Source organism: Amphiura filiformis, chromosome 1, assembly GCF_039555335.1.
Source record: "Amphiura filiformis chromosome 1, Afil_fr2py, whole genome shotgun sequence".
Lineage (NCBI taxonomy): Eukaryota > Metazoa > Echinodermata > Ophiuroidea > Amphilepidida > Amphiuridae > Amphiura > Amphiura filiformis.
The window spans coordinates 64,145,909-64,164,449 of record NC_092628.1 but is presented as its reverse complement, the minus strand read 5'-3'; the positions used below and the strand labels follow the sequence as shown (position 1 = coordinate 64,164,449).

General features: G+C 35.0%; 1 protein-coding gene across 7 annotated transcripts in view; it reads left to right on the top strand.

Moving 5' to 3' along the window:
- LOC140150839 (syntaxin-like) overlaps positions 1–18,541 on the top strand; it is a 93,053-nt gene that overhangs the window by 65,129 nt on the left and 9,383 nt on the right. For 3 of the 7 annotated variants that reach the window (XM_072173021.1, XM_072173013.1, XM_072173029.1), the window contains exon 10: positions 3,812–3,918. The exons of 2 other annotated variants lie outside the window; for them this stretch is intronic. In XM_072173021.1, the coding sequence (XP_072029122.1) occupies positions 3,812–3,886 (75 nt within the window). In that variant the 3' untranslated portion in view covers positions 3,887–3,918. Of the gene's footprint in view, positions 1–3,811; positions 3,919–9,070; positions 17,406–18,541 lie in introns of those variants that run through there. 2 more of the 7 variants (XM_072173000.1, XM_072172993.1) reach the window with 1 other exon arrangement.

The following is an 18,541-nucleotide window of genomic DNA, read 5'->3' as shown; positions in this document are numbered from 1 at the left end:
AACTGCATCATGAGGCATAAAAAAATTGCAGAACTTGAAGGAATTCTGTGGATTAAATGTATTTCAAATATAAATATTTTAAGTGAGAGATATTACAATATTATAAAGATTATAAGAATGTAATTTTGTAGGTAGCTTTTGTTGTATTTTTGTGATGTATAGTATATTTTGTGTTTGTAAACAATTTGTTGAGTCAAAGTAATAGTGTCAAAATGTAACAAAGTAATGTGTTAGTGTATGTGTCAAATATTGAAAGTAAACTGTCATCAGTATTAGTAGGTAACAAAGCCAAGTTGCAGGATCTGTTCTGAATTCAATAGTAGGTTCACATAAGTTTTGTACTACCTAAGTTTATCATATAAACCTCTCTACTGTAACAGGGTACAGGTGGCGGCTTGGCTTATTTTCAACTTTCTCTGTCAACGCTTTGGGAAGAAAACTTCACCTGCTACTTACAACCATTCCATTGCGCAAGGGGTTACCACTGGTTTTCTTTTCAAGCCTGGATGACTTGTTAGTCGCTATGTACTAATTACTGCTCATGTACTCACTCACAAAACTTTAATACACTCTGATACCAAATAATAATACACATAATGCACTGACTTACTAACACCCAGATTGGAGTAGGTACTATTAATTGATTTAACAGGACTCTCTTAGGGTTCATTACATGCTACCTATTAGTAGTTGCTGTTGTTGCGGTGCATTGACTACACATGCTTACACATTTTTACAAAGGGTGAAGTAACAGCTTCACTCGTAATTCACGCCTCATACTGCTGCACTGACTGCCTTTTTGTAACAACACCTTGACTGACTACGTACTGCAGATTTACTACTAACGTTGACTGCTGCCAGTGGTACTTAACGTAGGTTTTTACCTCCTGACGACTGAGTGATAGTGAGCGAATGAGAGAGGGATGGAGAGTTGTCTTTTGTCCATGTGTGTTGCACAAGTTGCATTAATTATTACTAGACTTGTTTCCCTGGAAAGGTTGAGTCTTGCGAATTTGTCTCCTATTCTTACTCTTAGTGGTAACATTGCTCCATAGATATAGTACTTACATAATCAAATTATAACTTGCATGATGTACACCAAATTCAATGTAGATGTGTTAATACGTTTCCTCTTTCTATCCTAACAAAACAAAATGTCTTCTGTATCATCTGTTTTTGTACCTAATGTGCAATTTTACTATGAAATATTACTAAAACCAAGATTGATTAGTGCTATCTTATACAAATAGCATGCCCTGTAGTTGAATCTAGGGGACCTGCTCCCTCCTTTCTGATCGCACTCACTCATACAACTCTCTTGTTGGTTTGGGGATCTGTCCCTCTGTACTGTCCGTCTCATCCACCAGGTGTTATCGTTCTTTCGTCCGTCTACCAAAACATGTACGTAGCATGCCGGGGGTCACCAATCGTCCGTCTTCCTGTAGTGGTGTACATACGAGGTACCTTCCGTCCGTCTGTCTATCTGTCCGTCGATTTTCCAGGCCTACACTATGCAGTACTGCACTCTTAGATTTGTCAGATTTTTCTCCAAGCATGATGCCATGTCATACCTTTTTGCTCCAACAGGCATGGATGGGGTTATTTTATATAGATGCAAACATTCAGCTTAAAATACAGCAGTTTCTAGTTTAAGAAATTATTGAATTTTGCAGCACATTTCTCTCTGTCATGACCTTTGACCTTCATAATGGCATATCACTATTAACCTTCTGATATGGTTGCTAATATTTTTCAATCAACTCTGGCAGATTTGTTACCTGTTCTTTTGCAAAACATAAACAACATTCTTGCCAATATTGCAGCATCAAAGGTCAAAGGTCATGATAGAGAGATCACAATGCATCGTGGGATTGAATTTAGAATGATACTAATCCTGATTACTAATACACTTTTTTGTAGATTTGATCTCAAAAAATGCGCTTAGAAAAAAAAAAAAAAATACTGACTAGCTAAATGAATATATTGGTGTATGAATTACTGCCGTACTACTGTTGGTGTGTAGAGCCTATCCTGTAGACAACATGCTTCCTTTATATGTACAGACTTTTCTACTTGTATCATGAGTCTTCCTCTCTCCTGCTGATTGGGGAGCATGTCTAGATATGTAACTAACCTTAAACCATTTGGAATAGGATTAATAAGAAAATTTGTCACCACTATACTGCTAGCCAAGACAAACACCCTTACATCAGATGTTTTTTATCCACAAAAAAAATACAAACAAATGGGTTTAGGCAGTTGATAAATAATCAGTATTCACTCTCATGCTGTGTATCAAAATTTTGAATAGTGAAGATATGATATAGTGCAAGAAAATTGCCATATTCAATGAAAAATGGTAAATTATGCTCAAATTGGGCCATTTTTGAGAACGACGTACTTCATAATTTTGGAGAGAGTGAACATAATTATATGAATTGAAAATTTGAACTCTTTACCAGTTAACATGACTTAGAAACAACAAATATATTTATTCATCTTAAAAGTTGCACTACCTTTTATAGTAACTATGTATGTTCTTAGTAATATGAATGATGATATTTCCAACAATTGTGAAATAACAATTAATCAGTTAACAAGAATTACTTGATAGTTTAATTGAAAGAAAGTTAACATAATTGAGGGTGTTTTTCTTGGCCAGCAGTTGGTACATATCATCATACATGTACATATTTTTTTGCAATTGGAGATTGACAGTTCAGATAAACCCATTAGGTTATACCAAAATCAACGTCCATAAATCAACACCACTATTAGCTGTGAAAAAATAAAGTGTAAAAGAAGAGCTAGCTCAAAACTAATAATCATTAATTAATTCTAATCAATTCACTCAGATGTTTGCAGATCAGTGGTGTCTAATATTGTATGATTCAATATTTTGGCCATATTTAAAAAAAATTCAATGATACAACCTAAATTTAGATTCAGGGGTCAAAGCTAACCAGGCATGTTCTGAGAATATCAATAGAGGCCGTCAGCCTTTCTCCATCTTGTGGGTACAAATGATCTGCGTGTTCATGCGTCGGACACTACGCACAGGGCGCAGCTTGCCATGCAGCTGTTATCACGCATCAACGCGGTGATTTTGCTATCCATGCATGGAGATCGAACGACCATCACAGAGTGTACCGGTTATACCCACAAGATGGTGGCAAATGACGTCACGCGGACAGCCTCTATTACAGTGATATTATTATGAGACATAATAAAAAGTGTGTAATTTGAGACAAGCATGTATAGCTTATTATTAGTGTGATTAGATTTCATTGCATACCCATTGGCATTGTGGGATTGCATGCAAGTTCTCTCTGGGATGAAAGCTTGCTAAGAGGCTTGCAGCTTTAAATGTCAGCGTTGTCAAGAGACCACACCAACAAGTGTCATATCAAGAATGGTAAGATGCTTCAAGGTAGATATGAAACAATGACAAAAAGTAACCCCAAACTTAATGGTTTATCTGAACTGTCTCATTATAATATTGAATGTTGCTAAGGTATACTCATCCTTCCATCACCACCACCACCATCATCATCATCATCACTCCTTTAATATCTGGTTCAGTTTAGAACTTTGCTGCCCTCTATCATTGATATCCCTCTCAAGTCTCATCACAAAGTCTTGACTCGATAAGACTTCAGTGAATTTTGTCATGTGGGATGAGTGTGTCTTGCTTATTGATAATCTTATCATGGTTATGGCATTGTATGGTTCATGATTTTTCTTTCTTTTCCATTGTATCTTCATTTTATTTTTACTTTTTTCATTACCGCATACGTGGTGGCTCTAACAGAAAAAGATCATGATTATGATCTGCTGTGGGGTCCTCATCGCCATCGTTGTCATCATAATTATCTCCCAGGTTTAAAACTAATAAAAAGCAAACAATAACAATGACAGGTAGGACAATAGCCTAGATAGCTATATAGATGTTCTATATTTGTCAGTGAACGTAGTATCGATAATTCCTAGTGCTTAAATTTAATATGCAAATTTTGCTTTATGTCTTTGTGGCAATGTGATTATAGTTTTTCTATCCCTGTGTCCAGTTCACATGATAATCAAATATATATTCAAAATTATACTTTTCCGTATAACCCGTCCCACTCTGACTGTTCTTTCTTATCTGTCTTTCATACATCTATTTCTCTCTCTTTTTCTCTATCTCTCTCGCTCTCTCTCTCTCTCTAAATATAAACGAGTGAATTTGAGCTATTTTACTCTGAAAAGAGTGCTTACATTCAACAATTTAAAAGATGAAATTGAAACAGTAAAAATGGAGTGAATTTAACTCTTTACAGAGTGAATAAGGAATGAATTTCATTCTCAAAAGTGTGAAAAGGGAATAGAGGTAGTCATTGTGACGTCAATGCCGCCATCTTGTGGGTACGTAGTGTCCTGTTGCTAAGATCACCGCGTTGATGCTGCTTGACTAAAGAGGTGCGTCACGTGCTGCGACTTCCGCGTAGTCGGGCGTAATGTCTAACGCATGACATGCAGAACGGCAGTACCCACAAGATGGCGGATCCCACGGAAAAGGCTGACGGCCTCTATTAAGTCACTTAAAAGGAGAGTTTCACTTCTTTTGGATTGATTTCTGTGAGCACTCTGAATGAGTGAATTTTAATTAGTTAACAGTAATGTCAATCCTTGTCTTATGCTATTCGTTCTCATTCTCTTATTTCCTGTTTTACCACTCTGTCCTTTGCCGAGTATTTCTTTTCTCTGTTGCCTCTGTCCTCCTCTTTCCCACCTCTCCCCTGCCTCTTTCCCTATATGTCTATCTTCTGCATATTTATTTCTGTATTCCTTCTTTCTCTCACTCTCTCTCACTTTCTTTGCATCTCTAAGTTTCTCTTTTTCTCTCTTTCACGCCCTGTCCCTTTACCCCTCAATATTATAATCATATCCAGTATTATTGTTTTCATATGCTACTTGTTTTTAAAGCCAAATATTTTCCAGCCAATTGTAGGTTAATAAAATAAGATGTTTAGTTCAGGTTCAATCAAAATTGTAGGTGTTATTAAATGGCAATTTGCAGTGTCTCCACAGGCGAAATTTGATCAAATACGATTCACCACTTGCATTCTCTTCACTTAGTTCTTGCAAATAATTTTCTTAGTATTTGGTGATGTAGATCACCACAATTATTATCCAAGTTTGATTGCAGCAAATGTAGGATTTGGAGAAAAGTTGACAATTCAAAACATTTTTTATCACTACATCATTTCATACATTTTCACCATCCATCATCAAGTCATGCATCTGGATGATTTACAGCTTAATAACCATTTTATTACCCATGAAGATTGAAAGTGATATGCATTGCACGTGATAATTCAATTAATTTGGTATTTGATCTTGGTCTTTATCAAAAAAGCATGGTGGGTTTTGAACACTTGTGCTACAAATGAATGAAATTGACTTGACAGGTGTAATACACCCAATCACCTATCATACACATTTTGGCATGACTAAAATGAAAGATTTGTACACACTTTGCTGTTTTATTTCAATGTTTAGAACAGAACATTGCTTTGCATAGATACTCTTTTAGAATCAGTAGATGACAGGCTTAATGCATTCTGCCTACATTGTCTTTGATAGATGTATTGCTTTGTGTATATGTATATTTGTACATTCGAATGGTGGCTATTTCAAAACTTATGAAGGCCTATATTTTAATAATTCAAAGAACTAAATGTAAAATGATTTGATGGATGATAAACCTGAATATGTGACCTGCTACCACTAAATGAATGTAAATTAGCAAGTTGGTAATTTCAAGACATCCTGGCTGCTGAGTTGATGTTCTTTGTTTGCAGCACACCTGTACAAGCCAGTAGTATATGTCCTTGGTGAATGGCCCATTGTGCCCCCATTCACAACAGACATACAGACATACTATTAGCTTAAACAGGTGCTTGTGAAATAAAGAACCCCAACGCTGTAGCCAGGGCGTTTTGAAACTACCAACTTGTGGCTTTACACTCATTTTGTGGTCGCAGGTCACATATATAAAGAGGCTGGACAAGAGAGTCCTGACTGTATGCTGTGGGAAATATGCCATATTGAATTGTCATACACCTCCAATATTTTGGCAAATGTTCAAAATCAAATGATAATTAGCATCCCAAACCATTTGTGTTTAAATTGTGCATTTAGTGCATAGTGCCTGCAATTGGCATTGTGCATTACAAGGAGATTGCAAACAAGAAAACTACTAAGCAACAAAGAGTGCTGGGTGGATGTCAAGATACAGCAATATGTTCCCCTCCGTGAGTAGCACACACATATGGCATAGTCCCAACTCTCTTAGTCTAAACTCTTTGACTTAATTTCACTTCTTGTGTACCAGGTGTCCCAGGTAAGATATACTGTTTTGTGATATTCGTTACTTTGCAGAAAATAATTATGATGATTATGATTTGGAAGCGCATTTTTGGTCACTTCAAAAATAATGAAAAATAATCTTTTATGGATCGATCAAATTTGCTACAGAACATGCTTCTAGCATGTTGTGCTTGGTCAACAAAGTTGAGTTGTAAAAGCATAGGCATATGAAATGGAACCGTCAGTAAAAAATCCGGGGTGGGGGGGCACTGCCATTTACAAGGTGGACACCATGCTCGTGTACAAAAACGCGTAAAAAGGGTAGTTTTTCACGGACGGGCGATGTACGCGCGTGCAAAGGGTGCCAGAATTGCCAAAATCGGGAAAAAAGGGTATATTTTTACAACAGCTTGGATGCATGTAAAGGGTATATATTTTACTATTCATGAAAATAAAACATTTGAGACATAATCAGGTCTTTCTGCTCTTTGCTTGGTTCAATTTTTACGGGTCACACAGACCCGTAGCGTAGGAGAATTGCAGGTACGTGCCTACTTTCACAGGTATTTGACGCAAGGACGTGCCTTATTTCAAACGCTGTGGATAGGTTGGCAGCTGTGTCCATTCAAATGAAATTGTTACTATAGACTAGAGTGAAGACAATAAAGTTTATTTAAAGGATGCCCTTGCAGAAATGTAATTGTTGAGCAGGGTATTTCATTGGAAATTAGTCAGACACCTTTCACATCAATATGTTCATTATTCCAAAACAATCACTTGGCATGTTGCAACTGTAGTATTTTGGGGTCACTTTTAAACAGTTTGTAATGACAAAATGTCATGAACTTGGGACACCTGGTACAATACATCCTCTATACATGGATCATTTTTCTACCTCAGGATATTATCACCCTGTTTGTACAGTAATAATGAATAAATATCATTTTGCACAATATGTTTATTTATGTTGTCTAGTTGGAAACAGCATATTTTAGTCCTTTATTTATACTTAGTTTTACTCACTTCACAATTTTGCAGTGAAATAACTTGTTGTGTTAGTGCAAGAAACTGATACATGCAATTGCCACATTTTCCAAGTTAAATTTTGTATTACTGATAAATGTTATGTTTTCCGGAGTGACTAAGTCATGGTTTGAATAATCTCAAAAGCCACTGACTTGAGGTAAATATTTGACAAAATTTAAATATCATCTGCAATTTCAAATTCTAAGGAAGCAATTGCACGTAAGACTTAATTGTACTCACATGATACAATATTCTATATAGCACCTACAGATGAACAGAGAAATAGATATCAAATTCCTAAATGACAGTATATTATGCATGGAGGGCACAAGACAAAATTACTACACTAATCTTGCGTCTGTAACCGCACATTTCCAAAGTACAATCATAGTGTCTTATGTAAAAGATATTAAACCTGAGCAATAGAACAATCAGTGACTGCTTCACTCCACCTAAACCAAGGGGAATGAGCACACTTACTTGGTATCTGTTCCTTGATTCATCTGTAATAACATCACAATGGTTCATCTTAGATGTAGCAAGCTAAGAGTAGATTTTGATTTCGCGGGTTGATTTCACAAAGACTGCAAAGTACCTCAAGTACCTCTATCCATTGTCAATAGACCCATTGTAACTTTGTGTTGAATTAGAAAATCAGGCAATAATTCTTACAGGGCAATAATTCTTACAGGGAACCAACTTTTGACAAGGCGTGGGTTGGGTGATGGGTTTACTGAACAGAACAATATGGACACAAATTTTGGATATATTAAAAAACATTGGATTCTTCCATCAAATCTGTTGGTATTTTGAATTATTTAAAACTCTTTACAAGAAATTTACCATTTTGGTATTTCAAGGTAAAAAAATGAAACTATGCATCAACATTCTCAGTTCTACGGGGCATGCTCAAAGCATGCATTAAGCCCATTTGAGCATGTGCACTGGCTGTGATGACATAGTTTCATGGTTTAATTGTTAACAATTTTGAGGACTATAAATTTGGTCAACTGTCTTGTGGCTTGCAGAAGGTACAGCAGTATTTTTTATAAAGTCACAAGGTAATTTACCTTCAAATTTGCCATTTATCAAGTTTTGCAGTCTCCAAGATGATGTATTTATTGGCCTTTCAATGATCGGCCTGAAAAGCATGGATATGTTCTTGCAATCCAAGCAACTGGGTCATTTCTTTTATGTATTCAGTTAAATCACCCAAGTTTTAAGCTGTTTTATTGCCATCGAAATTGGGTAACTAACTTGAGGCATTTGCGGCAGCTTTGTGGGTTAATTTGCCACACATTTGTACTAAAGAGTTTTTTGCAACACAGAGCTACTGCTATACTACTTTTGCTCTTGACAAGTCGGTGACATCACAGACTCACAAAGAGTAAAAATATTATATCAGTTTTCTTGCTCTTCTCAAAAAAAGAGAGATAAGGTAAGAATGATATCATCTTAACTTGCTACATCTATGATGAGTCCAAGGCACCCGCTAGCCTGGACGCAAGAATTTGCGTCCAGCGGGAGCCTTGGATGAGTCATGTGAAATATCAAATTCTTATAACATTACCTTCACAAACACATGCACTCATTTGCTGTATGGTATTTAGAAACAAACTAATCATGCTTATACCTCACCACATTTTTGCTTTCACTTTTTTTTCTCATTTCTCTCTCACCCCTCTCACTCCAGAAAAAAATCATAATACTGATTTGCTGTGGTGTGCTTATTGCCATAATTGTCATTATCATATTGAGCACAGTGGCACCAACATGATGTTTCCATGGCAACTGCCTGTAGGGGGCGCATTTCTTCATTGCTACTAACAAATCAAAGCGGCTATGGTTGGGAGCATCTAATCATCGGTGTTGGGCGGCTATTCCTCTTAAACAATCCTTTCTCATTTATCATTTCCTACTTGGGAATACCAAGGAAAATCATGGGAATGGGATAAAGAGATTACCATGGAAACAAGCTTTTAAGAAGTCATAATGCAGGCACCATGGGTCTAGAGAAGATCGCATATTCCATTGTTTGGTTGCCGTAGTCATAGAAAACAGCCATATGGACCTTTTTCCTCTGTAGCCAGTTTGTAAATATTATCTGGCCTATGGTGTAATATTATAAGGGATTCATAAGCTAGAATGATCAGAAAAACAATCAAAATTGAGGTAAAAACATGTAGACCTGTAGAATTTTTTTTCTAAGATGTCTTTCGTAGTCAAGTGCAGTGGTTAGAAGTAAGTAGTCTGACAATTGTTTTCCGTATAGAGTAAATAAGCCTGAGTAGTAATTGCCAATATTTTTTATATAATATAAACACTAGAAATAACAATGTTCATTCCAAGTACATATATAAACCAAACTTTTTTTTTGAAATATTTGGTGTATAAATTGATTGCCCTGCCTATCAATTCCACAGGGAATATCTGTAGAGAGCAGGCGGGCGGTCAGTCAGGGCATGTTAAATGGTCTGCAGGTTTTACATGATTATCCTACATGTAATTCTCAGTCAATAATGTGTTTCTATTCTTAAGTATTTCTGTGTGGTCAAATTGTGTTTTTATCTGCTGGAAATTAAAGGAACCTCTGTAATGGGATTTTCCTAAATTTATGCAATTTTTGGGGACAGAAGCTTATCTTGTCCCCACTCATCAGCAGTGATAAATAAATATGTGAAAAGTAAATAAATATTATTAAATGGCAGTTGATTCCTTTTATAGATGATAATAATATTGTATAATATGTAAGAAAAGGTTCCAATTTGTTTCCCATTTGAAATCAATGCCAGAACTAATGGTGAAGAAAGTTAGATTGGAAGTTCTGTGGTTTTCAGAACTTATTTGTAAAGAAAATTGAACTTTTGACGTCTGGTCACGAACTTTGACCCTTGCTCAAACTGGGAGTTGTAATTATGAAAGAAATGAAACAGTGGTGGATGAATGAGAAAGGTTTTTTTTCCAACTTATTTCTGTCATTGATTTGAATGATAAGCTTTTGATTTAAGCAAAGCGTATGTACCCAAGTAGCAATGTGCTTCATATGCCAGATTCTTTTCTGATCAGTGCGATGATGGAACAAATTTTGAAACTGCATTATATTTAGTGGTTTAATCATGTATGCTATGTAAAATAAATAGAATTATGTTAGTGGAGGAATATGTATTTGTACTAAATTTATCCTTTCATTGAAGCCTGTAATTAATGTTACTTTTAAACTATTTGGCATTTCTTCTTTCAATGGACTATGGTCAATTGTGGCCAAGTTCTTGCAGTCAGTCAGCTTGTACGCTGCAATATTTATTATATGTAAAGGTAGTATTTTATAAATAATGGTAAGCTTATAGGCTAGTATTGTTGCTTCCTTTGTTTTGATAAAAATAACAGCCTTCACTAAACTTGCTGCAAAGTATTCTCATCCAATGCCACAGTTCAGTGACCTTGCAACTTGTATAGATCCTACCCCTTTCAAGTATTTGCTACCGTATGTATTTATGTTGCGTTAAGTCACTGAACTGTGGCATGAAGATGAGAAGGAGCTAGTGGATAAAACTGGCTATTTCTACGAGAGATCTGTAAGATCCTATTGGAATAAGTTAGTAAGACCTATTGGAATCATGCAGAAGTTCCACAAGTGCAATATAGCCAAAGCAATGCTTTGATCAATTGAATCCTGCTGGTTTTAATTTAAAAAAAGAAGTGTAGGCCTGCATGTTATGTTCACTTTTTTATGTATGACTACAGACAATGGTCTAACACACTATTTGACAATGTATGTACGATGGTTCCCTACTTACATATATTACCAATTTCTAGGCATCAATGTGTACACATTGACAATTTCAAACTGCCGAATGGTGCATTTTTGGACGTATGAGAAACATGCATTTTTAGGAAGGTGTCAGGTATAATTTCTATCAATGCTATGGCTATACTGGCACTTTAAAGGAGTACTAATAGATTATATTCATAGATGTTATATGAGGGAACAGCAGTTGGAAATGGGAAATACAGGAAATAGTTCTTGGGTTTAGCCTTAGAATTAAAAAAAAAACAAAAGCAAGTGACAGCTGTTAAAGTAAGCTAAACTAAATAACTTTGTCATATTGGCAAATTATTTTGGATTAATTATATACATTTTCCCGTCTCTTCCATTTCCAATGACAGAAGTATACTAAATATTCATGTCCTTGTTTTTGGTCTTTGTTAGTAGGAGAATCTTTGTATCTTATTTCCACCTGTTTTGCTTCACACAAAACCTGTAGGAGGTGTATGAAGTTTTCTTTCCACAATCAATAAGCTTCACTTATTTGAATTACCTACAGTAGACACAAATATCTGTGTTGAAGTTCATCCTCAGATGGCACAAATGTTTGTGTGAAGCTAGCTCTAATTTGATCTTAAATGAAATGAAAGAGCTAAGTCATTGTGGAAGCAATATGTCTGATGCAGGAGTTGTTTCATTCACCACAATGCTAAGTGAAGTTTTGACAGGAAGAAGGTCCTACTTCCAATCTTATCAATTCCACATCCAAATAAACTCAAGATCAAGGATGTAAAGTGAAGGAAGGTGTGATGTCTGTATTAAAACTAGACTAAGTCTACCCCATTGGTTCAGTAGCATAAATCTCGTCTTTCCTGTGGACCGGCAGCTACAGAAGAGAAGAGTCATGCAACGTAAGAACCAGATTAAAAGACTCTTTGTCAGACCAAGAAAGGAATATTTTGATCTCTTCATAAGAGATCATAATCTGACCATATACCTCTGGTATATTTGTGTGAAGCTAGCTCTAATTTGATCTCAAATGAAATGAAGAGAGCTAAGTCATTGTGGAAACAATATGTTAGATGCAGGAGTTGTTTCATTCACTGCAATATTAAGTGGGGAACAAGTTTTGACAGGACTTGGTAAGAAGGTCCACCTTCCACTCTTATCATCTCACCTATTCCATATCTAAATACATTCTAGATCAAGGATGTAAAGTAGTTGTCTTCAAGGGAAAGATGACTCAATTTTACAACTAAGTTTTGCAAGTCATATTGAAGGTGTCTTCTCTATGCTCTCTAGACAAATTGATAGTTGGTACAGTAATTCTTTGTCTTCACTTCTGTTAACCGGCAGTGACATGGGTGAAGAACTTATTCACTATTCTGTACCAAATCTGTTTTTGTCTTGTAGTCCTATATGAGACCTGTACTTTGTTGTAAACCAACGTATATGGGGAGAGAAGACCAAGGAGTCTCTATTGTTGATTTTCTGTAAAGACCTGTCATACCAGCCTCCTCTTCTGTTAACCGGCAGTGGCAGGGGATTAACAGGAAGGTATCATGTCTGTATTAGAATCAGACTAAGTGTCAAGCTAAGGCAGCCCCATTGGTTCAGTAGCATAAATCTCTTCTTTCCTGTGGACCGGCAGCTACAGAAGAGAAGAGTAATGCAACATAAGAACCAGATTAAAAGACTCTTTGTCGTGATATTAGAGCTCATATTCTTTTCATATTTTGGGAGTTGATAGACCAAATAAGGCATTTTTTGATCTCTTCATGAGAGATCATAATCCAGCCATATATACCTCTGGTATTTTCTAGGTGCTCTAATCTCCAGTCAATTGACAATGATGTAGAACTCCTCCATCAACTGGTATGGTAGCCATGACAACCCCATCAGTGGTAGTGAAGGAGAATTTCCCATAAACCCATAATAGTGGCAATATCTCCCAACTGGTGTAGAAGGAAAATGAGGACCCAAGCAGTTCATATGTTAAACCTGAAACAGGTAGCATGGATAACTGTAATATAAACCTCTGCAGAGCCATTCAGACAAATTCTATTGTTCATCATTTCATATTGAGAATCCCCTATTGTGGTGGTGGTAATCAATATTTGTAAGTTATTTCATGCAAGATAACTAACCAATGACCTTACTGACATTCTACAGGGACATTTGATCTTGCACAGTGCACTGTAGAGTAGATTTGAATGCGATGAAGACCACCATAATTTGTATCCAGTTTTGAGGGATATTTTGTCTGGGTTTTTTGCTACTAATATAATATTGTGTGATACATGTATTGAGCTTTATAATAGGTGACAATGATGTGAAATTGAAGCCAAGTCACACCTGATATTTTTCTTATTGCTCAAATGCTGAATAACTGAATAACAGGTTATGATTAGACACCACTCGCTAAACACAAGCATTTCATTACAACTTATTTGAACAATTTGTAAGTTAATTTTGTAAACTCTGAGTGGATCAAGTTCACACCAGTGTCACCACCATAATTGTAGATGATGTAGATAAAATAGAAATAAAAATTAACTGCAAACTTATTATCAAACATCTTAAGCTCTATCAGATTGGTATGAGTATTGTGAGAGTATGGCTTCTTTGTTATTGCTCATTTTGAAGTAGGGCATTCAAGTCTCTAGAGAATGTAGCCAGTTGAGAGACCTATAATATCTCTGTCCTTATCTGTGACTGCATGCAGACCACGGGGGCTGCCATGAAATCTATTAAACAGTGAGTTTGTAGAAAGTCCCTTTTTTAATGATGACCCCCACTGTGAAGTTGTAGATAATTATGCATATAAATCTTTAAGAAATATGTATGTTTATATTGTCAACATTTATTATGTAGATAATGTTTTTATAATCTTGGCATGAAATCTTGGGCACACAGTTTTGTTTTGTTTTTCTCTCTTTCTCTTTCTCTCTCAAAGACAAATGCATGTTAAGAATTGGTAGGAATTAGCTGTATAGCTATGGTATGGCTAGAAGAAAATATTAAGGTTATCCCAAGTAGCTTTGGTTCCAGGATTGGGTATTTGAAGGTAGATGATAGGAGTCTATGTTGAGGGATTGGATGGTGTACAAATATTAGGACTTGTCAGGGAGTTTCAGGGAATCAGGAGTTTCAAAATACGGATGAGGTCAGTATTTTGGTTAGGTGTTTTTTGAATTGATAGGTTAACAAGACTACACATAAATGGAATCTAATATCAAGATATGAAGATTTAAAATGATGGACTCTGTGGTGCCACACCTCTACTCTTCCATCGACCGGCAGCGATGGAGAAGGAGAGGGATTAATGGTGATAATATCATAACAGATGCATCAGTGAAATCTAATCAAGGGTCAATATCATAAAAACTTTTAGAAGAACTTCACAAAATTTTATGGAAATAAATGAAGAATTTCTAAGGGTTGGAATGGCTCTATGCACTTGATATAGTATTCTAGGTTTATGTAAAACTTGCATACGGTTCTTAATATTTTCTGATGACATGGAGAATCAGCATACAGTACGTGCAATTTGAAAGTTGAATCATGTAAAGCTTACAAAAATGTGCAATCAATGTGACACCAAGTTTGATCAAGATTCCTGTTCATGTAGTCATTGTTTACATGTTAGGGTAGAAAATGATGTATGCCCACATATAACTCATATTTTATGTGTATATGTTGTTTACTCAAACATAATCTTAGTTTCAAGTCCTGTAAGGATGTCTAATTATTATTATTTACATTAAAAGGCTGAACATAATTATTGCCTTGTACATTATGTTGTGTTTATACAAGGAGGGACAAACAGGGGTGCATCTTGTCTCATCTGCTGTTTGCAATTGCTGCATTTACCCCATTTCACGCATCATGTTCGCAATATTCACTATTGATGCCAAATAAGTACAGATTTCCATTTAGTGCTGCACAATCAATAAATTCCTGCTATTCTAATTTAGTAATATAACAGTAATGAAGGAAATATATTATCTTCAAAATTGCTTCAAATTTTTGCAAACAATTCCAAAGCAAATAGTTTCTTTTTCTGAGGTAAATCATGCTTATATGTTAATCTATCACACCTAGCATTTGCCAAAAGTTTCTAAAAGAATTGCAGGAAAGCGGCATATTTTCAACTTCATCATTTCAATTTCATGTTGAATTGACTCAAGTGCACACATCAGTGAATTCTACATGTTGCACATAGGTTTACTCCATTGCCGCTAGGATAAAATAAACTACCTTTTCTTTTCTTTAAGATTATAAACTAATGCGAGTAGTATTTTATAACTAGCAATGTTAGGAGTTGTAAAGACAGCCTGTAAAATGTATTGTAAAATCTCTATTTGAATCATGATGCATTGATACAAGATAAAAAAATCATGACAAAAAATAATTTATGACAAGGGACAAGTTTGTATTGATTCCCCCTTCCTTCCTGTAGCAGAGTATGCAGGGGTGTTATTAGTAACCCTCTCAATCATTATGTGTATCACTAGCAATATGACACAATTATTAACAACTGGCACAAGTGAGCTGCAAGGTACTGTAAGCTTTGAAATTTCACTTGAAAATTATGGTAATGAAAGAAAAAAATAAAAGTTGTAAAATATTTATTATAAACATGTATGTCTATGTATTCCTAATTTAGAAAATCTTTATAAAAAAAAAAGACAATATAACATTTTGTTTTTATTTTCAAAATGAAAATTTTCAGGTTAATAGTACATTCCAAGCCAGAAATTGAGTAGAAACGGTAGCTTTTTACTACTTCATAAAAGCATAGAATCCTGGGCTCGTTAACCAGGTGTTCAGACTGATGACTTGACGATACAATTTCTTCACACCCCACTGTCAGTTGTGTGTATACACACAAATGGGGCAGTGAGTCTTCTAGCTAGTCTTGTTTAACTCTGGTTTATAATGTTCATTTCTTAGATTTTTAGTGTATTGTACATCCAGCATGGTTTGGATTTTTCCTGAATATATGCTAACTTTTGACTCTTTTGTGTGAATATATTTTGACTTTCTTTGAGTATTTTAAAGTGATTGTTTTTTAAATCACTTATTGAGAAGAGATTTTAAAAAATCCTAGGCGGGCAAGAATTGTATATCCCTTTGGGTTTCTATATCTATCTATCTATCTATACATTCCTGTCCAATGACCCAATGGGGAATCCCCTGATCTGTGTGTTTGTATTTAAAAAACAGCCAAGGAGGCTGTTTGTATAATGTATATATTATATGCCATCTTTACCACTACTGTTGAATTGTAAACAAAGCATTTTATTATCATTCCTTTTTTGTGAATGCAGGGTGTATTTCACAATATGTATATATATTATAAACAAATTCCACTGGTTATTGTAATTGCCACCTCCCTTTAATATTCTATTTGAGAGAGGTAGAATTTGCATATAGAAGAAAAAACAAACAAATAAACACATGTTTATCCTATTGGTAATTGTTTATTACTATTTATGGTAGCTGTAAGACAATAGGAAAAAGAAAAACAACATTCCAGTGTTTTTCTGAAGTGTAATGTTTTAAAGACAAGCAATTTTCAAACTTCATTTTTTCTAGTATTCCTGTTTCTGGATGGACAGTTTCAGGTAATTACCTGCATTGAGTGTAGATACATTACAATTATGGATAAACATAAAGAGTGGGCATTGAATTGAACCCTGGGGTACACTTGTTGTAAATCAAGAACTTATTGTATGAGAGACTGACTTCACTAGACAATTGGTAGAGCCCAGAGGAATGACTAATGACCATATTATGTACTGATAAAAAGTATTTTTTGAAAATAACCATATATATTTTTTCTTTTGTTCCCTTATTTTCCACATGGGAAATACTAGAAAATGAAATCCTATGATACTCAAATTGTTTTGAATGAAACAAAATCAAATCTGTTTTTCATATTTCATGATACATATTTGCAGTACTTCCCATAAAACAAACTGTAAATCAATTCAGCAAATCCGATAATAGAAGTTTAATGCTAGTACAATATTATTCACAAAAAGGACTGTTAACTTTACCCTGTGAATGTATCCACACTCACAATACATGTAATTATCTATACCAGCCACCTCTGTGTATCTATCTATTATATGTAGTCATGTTCCCTCATGTAAGGCTCTACCTAACACTTAACACACTAACTTCTAACTCTATATGTGACAAAGGTGAATATTGATGAATAAAAAAATATGTAGACCCATTCCAAGGGACAAAATACTGCGTAGACTCATTTATTAACATCTCTGTGTTCCAACTTGGCGTCAACTATATGCATGATTGGTCTATATTTACAGTTTAAAAAAGCACTATTTAAAGTCAGATCAGGGACATTTATTGCCACGTTTAAAAATAGGGATGAACTTGAAATAAAAAATAAAAAGTAGGGTATATTTTTAATCTTAGAACATGTCTGTGATATGAAATTGAATTTTTTGGCTCCTTTTTTGCAAGATTTTTAAGGCTTGTCCAGCCCTCTCGTTTTCATTGCAGCCATTGGATTTCAAGTGCTTCCTATTTTAAACGGACTATTCAATTGTTTTTACTCATACATAAATAAAAGCACAATTCACCACAGCAGTGTAATTTAACAAAGGAAAATGAAAATGGCTGCAAACTATAATATGATTTTACCCTTGAAATGTTCAAATAGGGGCAGTTTCTTAGACTACACCGGTAAATATAAGAATAGTTTGTTAAGTTGGGTACCTGTTAATTGGCTACCATATATGTACAAAAAAGGGGTGTGACAATTACTCAAAATAGCCTTGAAATTAGTATGTTGAATATCAGAACAATCCTGTGTTACACCATTGAATGCAAAGTTGGAACAACAGAACTAAGATATGACCAAACTCTCTCTTTCCTGGGCACGCCATAAATAAGCTATTTAAACTTCATTCCACTATGTATATAATTAATTCAATTGTGAAGTTATGGCCTGTGTATCATTTGAGGTTTTGCCTACATCTTTTTGATATAGCTGTTGGCTGAAATTCCTTATAATGCTATTTGACAGTGGAAATTCCATTAAGAAGAGATTATATATCTTAAATATGCAAACTTAATTTTCAAATTAATTATGTAGCATGCACTTTGCAACAGCATTTGTAAACGGTTACCATAATGGGGACATCCTGTGTTGAATTCAACTGAATACAAGCATCCTCTCTTGATTGCAAATATAACTTATTAACGATACACTGCTAAATCCACCTCAAAAAATACCCCAAAAAATAACAAAATATTCAGCTCTACAATACTTATTATATGCACTTATTCATGATCAAGAAACTTTAACATCAAAAGTGTCTGAAGAGACCATCGGCATGAATATGTTTTTCAAAACATTCA